Here is a 14,866-nt window from a genome sequence, read left to right as displayed (position 1 = left end):
TGGTAAAGCCGGGATCTGGCCGGGTGGATCGCTGCAAAATTCCGAGTTCATCAGCGGCGACACATTCCTCCTTCCCACTTGTTTACGAGGCCGAGACAAAAGAGCTCCTGGCCTGTGCCTCTGCGCCTCGCGGTTTATCTCCTCACCAACACGTACCCGGGGGGCAGCCGGGCTGCTGGGGACAGAGCCACGCCAAGGCTGCCCGGCCTCGGCATTGCCAGAGTTTGTGCCTCCCGGCTTTTGCAGTGGGGACCGGGAGAAGTTTTTAATCCTCTTTTGGTGGCGACCCCGATTTCTAGCCTGCTCCTCTGCCCAAAGCAATCCAGGGCGGCGGTGCCCGTGGCTTTCCCTCACGCTTTCTCTGCGAGGCTGTGTGGTGTTCCCCACTGTCCCCCTCGGCCTTCCCGGTGACACCTCCGGCGTTTGGGCCCTGAGCACATCCCGGGCCAGAGCCGGTCTCCAGGGAGAGAGAAGTTTGGCTGGAGCGTGTCCTCCCCGCGCTGTCTTCTCCTCCAAACGACCCAGACCCCCGGCTTTCCTTATCCCCTCCAAGAGAGCTCGGAGCGGGGAGGGAACGCTGCGGGGACAGGCCCTTTGGGAGAGCAGAGGGCCCCGCGTTGCTCCCCAGGTGACCCAGGCGGCGGAGGCCCGAGGCTGGCGCGCCGGGCGCTGGCAGAAAGGTGGCAAGACCTCATTACCATACAGCTGAGGGTTTATCTCTCCCTCCCGCCTTCCCTCCCTCCCCCCTCCGGCCTCCCATCCATTTAACAAGCTGAAATAAAAAGCCACATGAAAGGCCTTCTCTGTGCTTGGCTTTAATGAGGGACACGCGACCCAACAATAAGCGCACGCTGCAATCAGGCCAAGGGCTTTATGGCACACGCCAGACCGCAACCCGGCCGCGGCCGGCCCCGCTCCCGCCCCGAGTCTTCCCCTTGCCCGTGTTTCTGGGAGCCGGGGCAGCCTCGGGAAAACCCAGCTCCGTCCCTGCTGTCGCTCGCAGGAGCGCTCGTTCGCCACCCAGTTCGGGAGGGCGAATCCCCGCCGTGCCCGCCTCCCCCGGCCCCGCCGGCCCGTCCTGTCCTCGGTGGGCTCCGCCAGCCGGGAAAGGGCTCAGGACGGGAGCCCCAGGGCTGGGCGCTGCCCCCGGGAGCCGCCCCGGTGCCCGCCTGCCGGGCAAACACCCTTTTACTTTTGGTTTCCAGCCGGGGCCAGCCCCCGGCGGGCAGGGCAGCCCCAGGGCACCGCGCCGCCCCGTCCCGCACACGCCCGGGGACAGGGGGACACGGCTGGGGCTGGGGGCTGGAGAGCTGTGGGGGAACGAGCAAACACATCAACTAACTAACTAACTAACTAACTAGCGTATTTTTGAAACATTTCATCCGCTATTGTTCGGCCGCCGTAGAAAAAGCTGCCCTGTGGAGAGGCGTCTGATTTTCGAGGGAACTCTCTCTCCCAGGGTGAGCGCCGTAAATATCTCAACAGATGCTCGGCTCGTTCGTAATCAGCTCGGCTCCTCGGCGGGCAGCGCGGCAGCGGCGGCGGCGGCGGCGGCAGCAGGGTATTAATTCGGGATATGAGGGCTCTCCGCAACATTTGGTTCTTTTTTTCCAGAAAGGAAAGATGGAAAAGGGGAGGGATCGCCCGTGAGTCTGACTGACAGTTTACATAATGAGCTTGTGAGGATGCGAGGCAACTATATAAACAGCTCGAAGCGAAGCAAGTTTTCCATTTACTGAGCGCTGTTAGCACCGGTTAAAGGAGGAGCGGTTCCACACTAAGCACTCCCCTCTGCGTCTCTCACCAAACCCACCCGGCTTTGGAGTTTATAAAGGCGACGACAGCGGACAGAGGTCGGCGGCTGGCTGCAGGATTAATTCCCAGAAGGGGACGACGGATCGACACCTGGATTTTACCTTCTGATTTCTGCTGGTGGTCGGGGAATATTTGGAACAGCAGGTTGCTCCAGGAGAACCGCCGTGACGCCTCTCTTTTCTCCCTCCACCGAGAAGCGCTTGCTTGGTCCGTTTGAGGAATACAGAAGGAAAACTAAACCCACTAAGAACTGGAAGCTCGAATAACACAAGGATGACAGCCTTGCGCATCTTTGGCTTGACGTTTCTGTTAACGATTTTGCAGCAGGTAATCGCACACACACACGAGAAAAAAAAAAAAAAAAAGGGTTCGCGAAATGTAAAGCGGGTGATGGAAGCAAGTTTGCATGGCAAAGCCGGGTAAGGTCTGATTTGGCTATTTTGTGTGTCTCCCCTTTGTGCAGAGGGTGTCCGGCTCCGGCGTCTTCCAGCTGGAGCTACACGAATTCGTGAATAGCCACGGCTCTCTGGCCAGCGGGAAGCCCTGCTCCCCTCACTGCAGGACCTTCTTTCGCGTTTGTTTGAAGCATTTTCAGGCAGTGGTTTCCCCGGGCTCCTGCACTTTCGGCAGCATCATCACCCCGGTTCTGGGAATAAACTCCTTCAGCATCAAGGACACAGAGAGATTTGACAGCCCCATTAAGCTGCCCTTCAACTTCACGTGGCCGGTGAGATTCTACTTTAAACCCTATTGCGCTGCTGTGGGGCGGGAGGGTGGCGAGGGCAGCCTAACCGCGGTGGGCTGAGATAGCCTGTCATGTAAACAAACTACTTTTTGCCTTTAGACTACTTAATTCCAGAACTTCCTTTAAAAAAAAAAAAAAAAAAAAAAAAAAAAAGAGGAGCAATGAAAAAGATCACTAGCACTTGGGATAACCAATGTTATTTAGGAGAAATAAAGCGAGGGGCTGAGGGGCTTGGAGGTGGGGCTGTGTATCCGTGGTCTGTAGGACTGTAGGAGGGAGGGAAGGAGGGAAGGAGGGAAGGAGGGAAGGGCAGACGCGGGGCCCGGCGGAGCAGGGCCGGGCCGGGCAGGGCAGGGCAGGGCAGGGCAGGGCAGGGCAGGGCAGGGCCGTGGCGGTGGGTGCGGGGCTGACTCTGGTTTCTCTCCCTCCCGCAGGGAACCTTCTCCCTGATCATCCAGGCCTGGCACGCGCCGGACAATTACCTGCCGGAAGGTGAATACCACGCGCGCCGCCGGCAGGGGGCGCCCCCGGGCCCGTCCCGTGTCCTCCCCCCCGGCCCCAGTGCCCCCCCCGGCTCAGCTGTTTATGCCATAACTCCAGGGCCGGCTTTATCCCACCATCAGGAGCCGGTCCCCCAACGATATCCATCAGGGGCCGCTTTGATTCTGCCCCGGCCTAATCTCCAACACAATTGCGTTTCCTCCGGTTTATTTTTGGCGTGGGAAAGCGAGGCGGGCTGCGGTGAGAAAGCCGGGAGCCTGCCAGCAAGCCCCGTCCGCCTTTTCCTGTATTTTACACCTTGCTCGAATTCCGCCCTTTGGAAAGGAATAATGGCTTTGGGATGTTTTTCTGAGAGGAAAGGAAAAGGATATTTCACAGCAGCCCTCCTTTCACAGGCCCCCTCGGCTGAGTCCCTTTGGCCCGGGTTCGCACACCTTTTTGTACCCTTGCATACACCAATATCCCCACGCGTGCCTGTGTATATATATATGTGTGTATATATATGTATATACATGTGTGTGTATATATGTGTGTGTGTATGTATATGTGTATGTATGTATATGTGTGTGTATGTATATGTGTATGTATGTATGTATGTATGTATGTGTATGTGTGTGTATGTATGTGTGCCGGCGGGGTGTCCCGGTGGGGCACGGCGGGCTCAGAGCCGCCCTGAGCCGTGCCCGCTGTCCCGCAGGCTCCCGGCCGCCCCCCGAGGAGTGGCTCATCAGCCAGGTGTCCATCCAGCGCTCGCTCTCGGTGGGCGAGGACTGGTCTCAGGACGTGCACCAGGGCCCGCTGACCCAGCTGCGCTACTCCTACCGCGTGGTCTGCAGCGAGAACTACTACGGCGAGAGCTGCTCCCGCCTGTGCAAGCGCCGGGACGATCGCTTCGGGCACTACGTGTGCGCCGCCGACGGGAGCCTGGCCTGCCTGCCCGGCTGGGCCGGCGAGTACTGCACCGACCGTGAGTGCCGCCTTTTCATGCCGACCTCTCCACTCTCTCTCTCTGCAGAGCTGAGGACTTTGCCCCCTTTGGCTGCAACCACCCAAGGCTGTGCTGCACCTCTGCGAGCCTTTAGCAGCAAAGAGTGAGCTGGCAGGGAAGGGACCTTGGCTGATAGCCCTGAATAGCAGTAGCGGTTGCAGGGTAAAAGGGTAGCAAGTTGCTCACGCAAAGTCTGCCACCAGCCATTCCTGCAGCCAGGGGACACGGGACAGGTGTTGCAGAGTAGTAGTAGTAGTAGTACCCTGAGTACTCTCAGCTCAGGGTACCATTGGAGTTTTTCAGCCTTTTCAGTAGCACAAGCCAAAGCCGTTTTCTCTTGCTGCTTTTCTAGCAAGAGTTGCAAGAGTTCATGTTTGTTGCATAAACAGAAAAACTAAAGGACGGCTTGTCGAGTGTTGGCTCTCCCTGTTCACTTCCTCCTGCTCCAGAGCTCCCTGTACCGAGAAGTTTTAAAACAAAGCTCTGAAAGTGTAAAACTCTTTTTTAAAAGTGTTTTTTAAAAGCTTTTTATCCTTTAAAAGTGTCTTCTGTAGCACCATGTGTATTTACCTAAACATTTATGCTTTTCTATGTTCTCTTCACAGCCATCTGTCTGGCCGGATGTACCGAACAGAATGGATATTGCAACAAGCCTGGAGAGTGCATGTGAGTAGATGGCAATTGCAGTCTGAACACCAGTTAAAATGTCATCTTGTAATAGAAACTCAAACTCTTCTCCATGTCATTAATGTTTCAATTGGACTTTTCTTTTAGCTGCCGTCCTGGTTGGCAAGGCCGCTACTGTGATGAATGCATCCCTCATATAGGCTGCCGCCACGGGACTTGTAAAACACAATGGCAGTGCATATGTGATGAAGGATGGGGTGGCCTCTTCTGTGATCAAGGTTAGTTCTGAAGGTTGCACTTACAGCTCTAGGTTGGGTACTCCTTAGTACTGCACTAAGGAATCTGACCCACTGGATGTGGAATTAAATTTCCCCAAGGTACTTCTTCACAGGCATCAGTTTGTAGCACTGCAGCCTTACATACCAGTTCTTGTAGTAATTTTGTTTGAAAATAAAGAAACCTTTTTGGTAGCTGCAGTTTTCCTCTTGCAAAAGAAGTTTCTCTTGGAGAAAGACCTAACAATCTGGATGAGTGTTGAACAGACAAGTTTTCTGCCTGCTCAAACCAAGTTTAACTTATTCCTTGTACAAGTATAACAATTTACTAAACAGTTTCCAGCAGCAGTAAACAGCATCATTTGGGCCTTCCTTATTTTGCATACAAGGAAGTTAACTCATGTGATAAGTCTGGAGCATGAGAGAAAAATCATGTAAGCAAGAATGAAAAGTACAGGTTCCATTTTAAGGTACACCAGACCACTTCCACCTATTCAACCCACTGAATCACTGAACCGTAGCCAGCTGAGCAGTCATGTCCTCAAGGCCATATATGCACTGCTGGCACTGAGATCATTAAGTGCTCAAAGCAGGCTAAGTGTTTCCAGGACAGTTATAGGATTAACATGGTGAAGGCTGAATTAAGCAGGAAAAGTAAAGTTGCAGATTTTTTTTTCTGCTCATAGTTATCTATTAACCAGTTGCATTCAAATTACTCTATAGTATTTATAGAGATAATAAAGCTTTTCTTACTTACGTCCTATGAATTTACGTTTAACCTCTGTCTCAAATTTAAAGAAAAAATAAAAAACGGTCAAGCTTGGCAGACCATTTGACAGTTTAATCTACTAACATCCATAACAAGAGAGCAAATAAACAATAAAAATATTTCTAGTGTTTGTTTAAATCTCAAAGCCAAAACACCTTTTATTTTTGCACCCTGCCTTTTCAGAATGTGCCTCAGAGCACACCTTTTAAAGATGGGGCTCACTCTTTTAGTGTAACATGCTGTACATGAAGTGTCCATAGTGCTGTGGTGTATGTTTTGGAGAACACATCCTTATGAAGTACATTTTCCAATTTGGTACCTAAATCCCATTGCAGCTGAGAGTTTTACATCCAAAAAAAAAAAAGGGAGAATATACCAAAACACTTAGAAAGTTATATTTTTGCCAGCTTCCTCAAAATTCAGAGCTCAAGTGATAGATGGTAGTCTGATCATGACTTGTAAAAACCCGGATAACAATCTCCAGCGTTCCTGTTGATAGCAAAACGAAATGCTTCATTGGAAATCCTGTCTTTTTTCTTGACTACAGCCTTTTTGTATATATTTGTATATCTTTTGTATATTCTTGTATATCTTTTCCCAGCTGTCAAAGACGTGTTCTCCTAACTGCTGATATCTTTGCAGATTTGAACTACTGCACTCACCACAGGCCATGCAAAAATGGAGCGACTTGCATGAACACTGGCCAGGGCAGCTACACGTGTGCGTGCAAACCCGGCTTCACCGGCATCGACTGCGAGCACGAGATCAGCGAGTGTGACAGCAATCCCTGTAGGAATGGCGGTAGCTGCACGGTAGGGGCATTTCAAATGTACATCCTTTGTGTGAAGCAAGCCCCGGTGTACCTTTTCAGAAATGGTTCTGTAACAACATAATGGAAATTCGATAGGACACAGGTTCATTACTGACACTCACAACTACCATACTGAACCCTTTCCGAGAGGTGTCAGGGGAGGAAGTCTGTTACAGGAGGAGATGTATCATCTAGATTAGACCTGGTCAACTGATCCTTGGGTTTCTGTGGCAGCCATTATGAGAACTTGGCAAGAGCCAGGGTTGATGAAGGAGCAGATCTGTTAAAAATAAAGTTCTCAAACCACCGTTCATACAGAAATGCACTAAGTCCATATTTTAATAGCACATAAAAGAAAATTTTGCTTAATGCTATGAGAAGATAGTGTAAAACAATATGGAGGTAATCAGCTGAAACTTTCTGTAAAACAGAATTCCACACTTTTAGATTCTTGTAGTTTAGTGTTTCAGCCTGTTTTTGGACCCAGCTGATGGATTTTTACTAATGATGGAGTGGTAAAGGCTGATTGATTATAGATATCAAACGTAATCTGATGCATGTTTAGGTTAAAGCCAATGCAATTTTTAGATTAAAGCACAAGACCTGACCTCCCTTCTCCCAAGGCCCTGGACATACAGTACTTGGAAAGAAGAAACATTTTATTATGATTTAAGTGGTGGGACTGACCCAAGCCAAAGCAACTTAAACCCTTGTGAAATAAGAAAGGGCTCTCACACTGAGGATAAATGGCCTGATCACAGCTGTGAGGTCAACACATACCACTCTGCTCTGGGAGGACCTCTGGGAAGACCTCTGGATCCCATTAGACAGTAGTGGTGTTAGCAATGTTTTTGTCTAGCTGCCTGTGTGCTCCCTACAACTGCACCTGCTCTGTGTGTGTAGCTGCACGATGACCCCTGTACAATGGGTTTGGCTGATGCACCACTCTGTCCCTCACTGTCCAACCTGCAGGTTTTTTACTCTCCTGATGTTGCTTTTGCCACACCAGGCTGTGGGTGAGAAGGGACTGAACGGCGCTTGCTGCTGACCAGAACTAAGTGTGCAGGGAGCTATCATTTGTTTCCATTAAATAACAGTGGCCTAATGTTGTGTTTTGCAGGATATGGAGAACGGTTATCACTGCCTGTGCCCCCCTGGCTACTATGGCACTCACTGTGAGCACAGTGCTCTGACATGTATAGATTCTCCATGCTTCAATGGTGGCACGTGCTTGGAAAAGGAACAAGGGGCCAGCTACGCTTGTGTTTGCCCTTTTGGCTTCACAGGGTCAAACTGTGAAAAAAAAGTAGACAGGTGCACAAGCAACCCGTGTGCAAATGGTGAGTCTTTTTATCAAAAAATCTCATGACCCTGACTCATTCGTGCTTTTCAGTGCAGAAGTGATAGAAATCCAATCTGACCTCTACTCTTCCTCTAGAACATTAGTCCCTCTCCCCCGCTGTATTCCACATCCACCCTAATTTTAGTCTCTTGCTGGGGCGGGACTTTCACTGGCATTTTCTATGCAACAACACAATGAATGAGGTTTATCATATGATGGGGAAGATGGCAGAAATAAATTAAATTAACTCTATTGCATATTTAGAAGGGGCATAATTTTACAGCACAGTAATACAATTAGGTAAAGTAGAATGAACTTTTAGATGTGTGGTTGTTTTGTAAAATAACCTCTCTCTTCTTGAGGTAGTATAACATGCTGGCTGACTGGGAAAAGGTTTAGATTTTGGAGTGAAGTGCATTGCAAACTAATTTTTATTTTACTTTTTTTCCTCAGATGGTAGTTGCTTTTACCTTGGGCAGATTCGTGTGTGCCGCTGTCGGGCTGGTTTCTCTGGTCAGAAATGTGAGATAAACATCAATGATTGTGCCAGAAACCCGTGTTCCAATGGGGGAACTTGTCATGATCTCATCAACGATTACACCTGCACATGCATGCCAGGCTACAGTGGCAGGAACTGTGACATCAAAACCAGAGATGAATGTGCTTCTGGGCCATGTGAGAATGGAGGCACATGCTACAGCGGACTTTATAGTGCCAACTTTGTTTGCTACTGTCCTTCTGGCTTCATGGGCAACCGCTGTGAATTGCCAGTTTATTCAGTGCCCGTTACACTTCCTCCTAAACCAGTCCCCTGGATTGCTATATCCATGGGGGTGGGGCTGGTGGCTTTGCTCATACTGTTCTGCATGATAGCAATGGTCATCAGGCAGATGAGGATGCACCCAGAGCAGGAGTTGGAGACAATGAACAACCTGTCTGACTTCCAGAAGGACAATCTCATTCCAGCTTCCCAGCTGAAAAACACCAATAAAAATAAAGACCTTGAAGTGGACTGTGGGCTGGAGAAATCAAACTACAAACCCAAGAACCATAAACTGGACTACAATCTGGTAAAAGACCTGACAAGTAGAGGGACGCCGGAAGATAAATATTACAAAAGTGAAAAGTGTTTAGGAGAGAAGTCTCCCCTTCGACTACACAGGTGAGAATGCAGTTCTTATTACAGTCTTTCTTAAAGCCACTCATCTTCATATTAATCTAGAAGCAGATGAACATAGGAAGGAAAAAGAAACCTCAAGCAGATAATATACAAAACAAAGCAGATCAAAGCCAGGAATCTTCATACTGGAGTACATGTGTCACGGCCAAGTGGTTTCTTTAGCTAAGTCACTTCATTTGAGTGCTTGTGCATGGTGCTGTTAGTCCAATACTGTGAAGGAACCCAGAGTGGCTAGACCAGTGGTGGGAGTAAGAAATATCTTTCCTTCATCGGTAGATCTTGGAGGAGCAACAGTTAGGTCATACAGTGATTATAAAGAAGTATTTCACTTTGTAAGAAGGCAGGATGATCTGCTTACTGAAAAAATGATGGAGTGAAAACAACTACTCTTTTTAAAAAGGAGAAAAGGGCGGGTATTCAGTGGCTTATCAGTCTTCTGGTTCATGTACTGAAGGTCTTGTGTGGGATCTGGGTGTGGTTGTTACACCGAGGGCTCTGAGGAATCCACTGTCAGGTTGGACATGGCAGGAGCATAGGAAGACTCTCTCTGTTCCTTACTTCCACTTCTCTAGCATAATATCCCAACAGACACAGAATGTGTGAAACCTGATCCCATGCACTTCCCTTCCACACCTTCATGGCTATCTGTTCCACCGCTCCATATTCATGGTAGATTTTGGGAGTCAGGCTTGTTAGTAGTCAGCTAACGTTCTTTTTTCTCTGTCCTGCCTTAGTGAAAAGCCAGAATGCAGAATATCAGCGATATGCTCTCCAAGGGATTCAATGTACCAGTCCGTCTTTGTGATAACAGAAGAAAGGAATGAGTGCATCATAGCCACAGAGGTAAGTACAGAGGTGGACAGGCATAAATTCACGAAGTAAAAGAGTAAATTATCCTTTAGTATTGTATCTGAGAAGTTTCCTTTAATTCCAGGGATCATGGTGCTTCCCAGCATTTTCCTCTCCTCTTCTGTGGCCCACACAGAACATACAGTGGGGAAAAAAAAATAATTAGCTGCTCTGATTTTATTAAACCAGAGGTTTTGGGCATAGATAAGTCAGTCACAGATGAAAACACAGAACATCAGCCCATAAAAATTTAGCACATTGTAGGATTATTTCCTCTTAAATAGGTGGTCAGAAAAAATGGAAATAATAATCGTTCTTAGGGCCATTGATGTAAAGCCATGTTTTTTCCTGTGACTACAATGGATAATTTTTGTTCTGTGGAAACAGGCAAAGCTATAGATTTCTAGCTGAAGATGGAAGGTAGCAGAATGTGTAAGTGGATAGGCATAACAGCCATTTAGGAAGTCTGTTATAAAGTAATTTCAACCTCTTAGCATTTAAGCTCCAGCTAAATATTCTCTAACAGAAGTTAATGCTGTCACTGATAAAAACATCTCGATTTTTATGTTATATTGAAAAGTTGGATACACACACAAAAAAAGGAAAGGCCTAACACTGAACTTGAAAGACTTTTAAAAGCAGATATTGAAGAACCAACTAATTCCTGAAGAATTACCAGCCTTTTGGAAAAAGTCTCAGTGCAAGTTAAAGGCAATTTGATGTTAACTAATACCCAGCTTCTTCGGTGTAGCCATCTTTAGGACTACTTTCACCCTGTAGGAAAGAGAAACTTGCTGTGCCATACAGCAGTGATCTGTGAAGTCAGATCTGCAGGATTCGGTCTCCCTTTCCAAGGTGGATATCAGATTTCCCTTTGAAAGCAAGCTGGAACACAAGTCAACCAACAATATTAAAAGTTTAAGACTAAGTGAAAGGATTCAAAGATACAAATGACAGCTAGACGCTTCATTCCCATTAAGTGACCTAAATATTGTATCTTCGAAGATCTTGCTGACCAAAGCTAGGCTCCCAAATTTACATCAGGCATCTCCAGAAATGTTTCTATTTTGAATGACAAGCCCTAGAATCTCTCTCCACATCATACAGGCTTAATGCTTCTAAACACAAGCTATTTAACTATACCATGTAGTTTTTACAGATCCCTAATGTTAAGCACCCAGGTTGGTAGGCATTCTCCCCCTCAGGCCAGGTAGAGAGGCCACTCATCATACAGATGACTTTTTTTTTTTTTTTTTTTTTTTTTTTTGGCTGGTGATTCTGTGCCTCCGGACCCAGCTGAAAACATTGAGCACTGAGAGTTAAACTGCAGTAATGTTTGGCTTAAATTGCTTTGGTTTTTCATAGCTGCATTATATTTGTTAGTCCTGCACTACTCTGTATGCTGTGATTCCTTCTCATTCCTGGTGTTTTATATCCCAACAGGTATAAGACTGAAGATCAGCCCGTTTGCACCTCAGATTTGGCGATGCCAGTAGATGGACGTTCCTGCTGCATTGTTTACAATTCAGAACTGGATTGGACTGTTTTTAATTACATGCAACTTGCTGCTCTCAGGCGGAGGATGGAACTGAGTGAACTGGACAGACTGTGAATTTACTGACAGATGCAATACACCTTTTTGTTCTTACTGCCCTTGTTTGAAGTTTGATACCAGAAATCTTATTTGCTATTGAAAAGGGGAGGCAGAGGGAAGAGAGAGGTTAAAAAGTTGATGTTTTAAAAGATTCTGAGGCCAGTTCCTCATGGACAGACCCCTGGCTTTCCAGAACTCTGGTTATGGGAGGTGCTGGTAGATAAGGAGGCACATAACTGTCACAGATGTTGCCATGGAAGGTGCGAAGCAAGACACATTGCTATGCAGATAATGGATACAGTATAAATGAGGTTTCAATTTTTTTCTGGGTTTAAAAGTGCCTATAATGTGTCAAGAGAATTTAACAAGCCCAAACAGAAACTTGACTGCTCTTTTTGCAGTTACCTGAACAGTACTGGGCAGAGGTGGTTGATACTTCCTGCTACAGACCCATTTGCATCTCCGCCCTCCTGCTGCATGTACTGGAGACTGTGTAAGGGGTAAGAGGAGGAGGAAAGAAGAAAACCGAATTTACATGTCATCTCATTTGGTGATGCTTTGGAGAACTGATTGACTCAAGCCATGATGTGGAACAGGATTTTTGAGGAAGTTGTGATAAGGAATGTGTACTGCCTCGTCCCTATTGATAGGGAGGGGGTGTGATCCCAGCTCTATATAAAGCCTTACAAATGCGTTTAAAATCAATCAGCTCCTAGGACCTTTATGTGCTGAGCTATCTCAGCTGTTTTCATGCCCTTTGCACTACCAGTGATTGTGAATAGATATTACTTCTTTTCTTCTCCTTCCTCATTCTCTTCCCCCTGCCTTATTTTGACACAAATCTGGGGGTTTATGTCGTGTTTCTGAATTAGGTGCCACTTTTTACTGCAAATAGTCTCAAAATTGCAGCTGTTACTTTCTGAAGAAGCAGCAGCAGTGTGACATAACCCACTTACCCCCCCCCATTTCTCCATCTGGTTGCAAACCTCCACCTCTTGTTCTTCATCCTGGTTCTAAATGCCCAGTAGTGAAGCACCCACTGAGATGCCCTCTGCCAAGACAGGTGGAGATTAGAGTTAGAAGGCTTTAGGCTCATCCTGTTTCTTTCATACCCACCCACTGCTACATGGAAAATATGCTGTGTCTGTCCCTGGAAACCAGAGGCGGGCAGAGGCTCCTTTCTTCTATACATATTTACAGCAATAATACCGGACACCCCAGTGGAAAGTGCCGTGACACTCCTGAATGAGACCAGGGCATGGGGCAGAATGAGGAGGGAGAAACAAGATCTCTTAGCAGAAACCCAGACTGTGCTATCTCTCTGACAGCGATATTCCTGCCCTTGTAAGGCCTGTTGTTGGACTAGCCCATCTACTCCCTTGAACTGTGCAGACAAGACCCCCTCATATTGTCCACTACTGACCTTCTGCTCTGACCACGTAGGACCATTTTGAAGATGACCTTCAGAAATCAATAATATGGGTTTTAGTTTGTCTGTTTGTAGTTTATTTTGAAGACTAGTATTTCAGTAATTTAAAAAAAAATCAGAAGCACTGAACTTTCTACGTTTTATAACATTATTTTGTATATAATGTATATTTATAATCAAAACAGAAGTGTAAATATGTTTATTACTTCTCATGTAATGTTTTTAATGTGATGACAAAGTTTGAATTTTATTTTTTTTTCAAGCAATGAAAATACTTTCCTGCTACTATAAAGTTTGTTGTGGTTTGTCCTTTTAAACGTATTATTCTGTGACAGCCAAGGTAAGCGAAGCCCGCAGAAGTAATCTCACCTTCCTGGTTCCTGCAGTCCTACATTTACGTTTTGCACACCAACTGATATCAGCTGCTTTTTATAAAAAAAGTTATAGTGTTAACACAAGTCAGCATAGTTATTCAGCTGAGTGGCATTCATCTGACATTTTGAAATGTTATACATATTTATATTGTGATAGATAATATTTAAATTACATATATATATATATATACACACACACACACATTCTCTTGCTATGGTGTGGGACTGAGCTGTCAGGAAAGTTATTTTTATTAATGCTTCACTCTTCCTTTCCCCTGACAACTCATGACACGAAAGATGCAGATTCAATAACATTTCAAAGTGGCTTAATAAATACATTGTCTTGGGGTTCACTTACAGAACAAAACACTATTACTATATTTTTAAACCCTATTTCTTAAAACACTTTCAATAAGATCCAAACCTTGTCCACAAGTTACTCTGGCACAGCATCTACATCGACACATGTAAGACAGTATCCTTGTTTGTTCGATTGCGAGGGGTAAGATCTGTCTTTCACTTGTGGGATTAGGGGGAGTTTCAGGCTTTCTCCTCCTGAGTTCCCTACACTACATCAGCAGCTGTGTCCTCTCGGGGCATCACAAAGTCATTATCCTCTACAGTCCTTTTGGAGGACATTTCCACAAAAAAAAAGTGTAAAAAGCACACTTGTATAAACACTCCCAGCAGGTTTAGTGGCCTTTGAAGCACATACATTTACAGGCAATTAAGTCTCCCACTAAATCAGCTAGGTGCAATCCAGCCAACATCTGAGTGCACAAAACTATAAGAACAGGAAACTACTGCTGCTCTATTTTAAAATCAGGGGGTTTTGTTGTTGTTGACAAAGCGCCAAAAATCATCTGAATATTGGATGCCTTTCCTATCTTTCCCTAAAATAAAATCTAAGCAAAATTTGCTATTTTTTTCAAAAATGAAAAGTTAAAAACTCCAGTGACATTTAAAAAGCACCATAATAAATTCTTTTTGTCATTAAAATACTGCAAATAATGATTCATTAGAGTCCTTCTGAGTGTATTATTAAGGTTACATAAATACTGTTTACTTTGGATGGTTTTGTTTCTCCCTCTTTAGACCTTTTCACAGCAAAATTAACTTTCAAATCCCAGCCAATTACCCAGCTACCATAAAAAATAAATTTAAGACAAAACTCAGAAATAAAAAGCCACCTCCCCCTCCCCAAACATTCACCCTGTAGAGCAAATTATGAAAAACAAGCTATTGACAAAAAGCTGAGCAGATGCTCCCTGCTTGCAGTCCTTCCTCGGCAATGTGAAATAAACCCAACAGATGCCTCTCTTAATTGAGCACATGGATTACATACACACATGCACTCTGTCCTGCTTGAAACAAAACACACACAAAAATCAAACAGGAAAATAGACAGAGAACTCTTCCCAATGCCTAGGCAAGCAGGAATGCTAAGACCAAAAAAGACTCAGCTCTTCCTGCTCAAAACATGACAGGAAACTGTACCCATAGACAGAAGGGAGTTGAAATACATTAAAACCTGTGGACCTGATTATGTAGATCCCATGGGGTAAAG

The 14,866-nt window shown here is 46.1% G+C and overlaps 1 protein-coding gene across 1 annotated transcript; it reads left to right on the top strand.

Annotated features, from left to right (window-relative positions):
- Positions 1–1,531: 1,531 nt before the first annotated feature.
- DLL4 (delta like canonical Notch ligand 4) lies at positions 1,532–13,217 on the top strand. Its single transcript, XM_083863618.1, has 11 exons — positions 1,532–2,142; positions 2,279–2,542; positions 2,995–3,052; positions 3,759–4,028; positions 4,655–4,715; positions 4,824–4,954; positions 6,363–6,532; positions 7,652–7,871; positions 8,327–9,035; positions 9,788–9,896; positions 11,346–13,217. The coding sequence occupies exons 1-11, from the start codon at positions 2,089–2,091 to the stop codon at positions 11,349–11,351; spliced, it is 2,052 nt and encodes a 683-aa protein (XP_083719744.1). The 5' UTR covers positions 1,532–2,088; the 3' UTR covers positions 11,352–13,217.
- The last annotated feature ends 1,649 nt before the right edge of the window (positions 13,218–14,866 follow it).

Source organism: Zosterops lateralis, assembly GCF_965231275.1.
Source record: "Zosterops lateralis genome assembly, chromosome: 6".
In the NCBI taxonomy this organism is placed as follows: Eukaryota; Metazoa; Chordata; class Aves; order Passeriformes; family Zosteropidae; genus Zosterops; species Zosterops lateralis.
The sequence above is the reverse complement of the archived record's forward strand: the minus strand, read 5'-3'. Positions and strand labels throughout refer to the sequence as shown.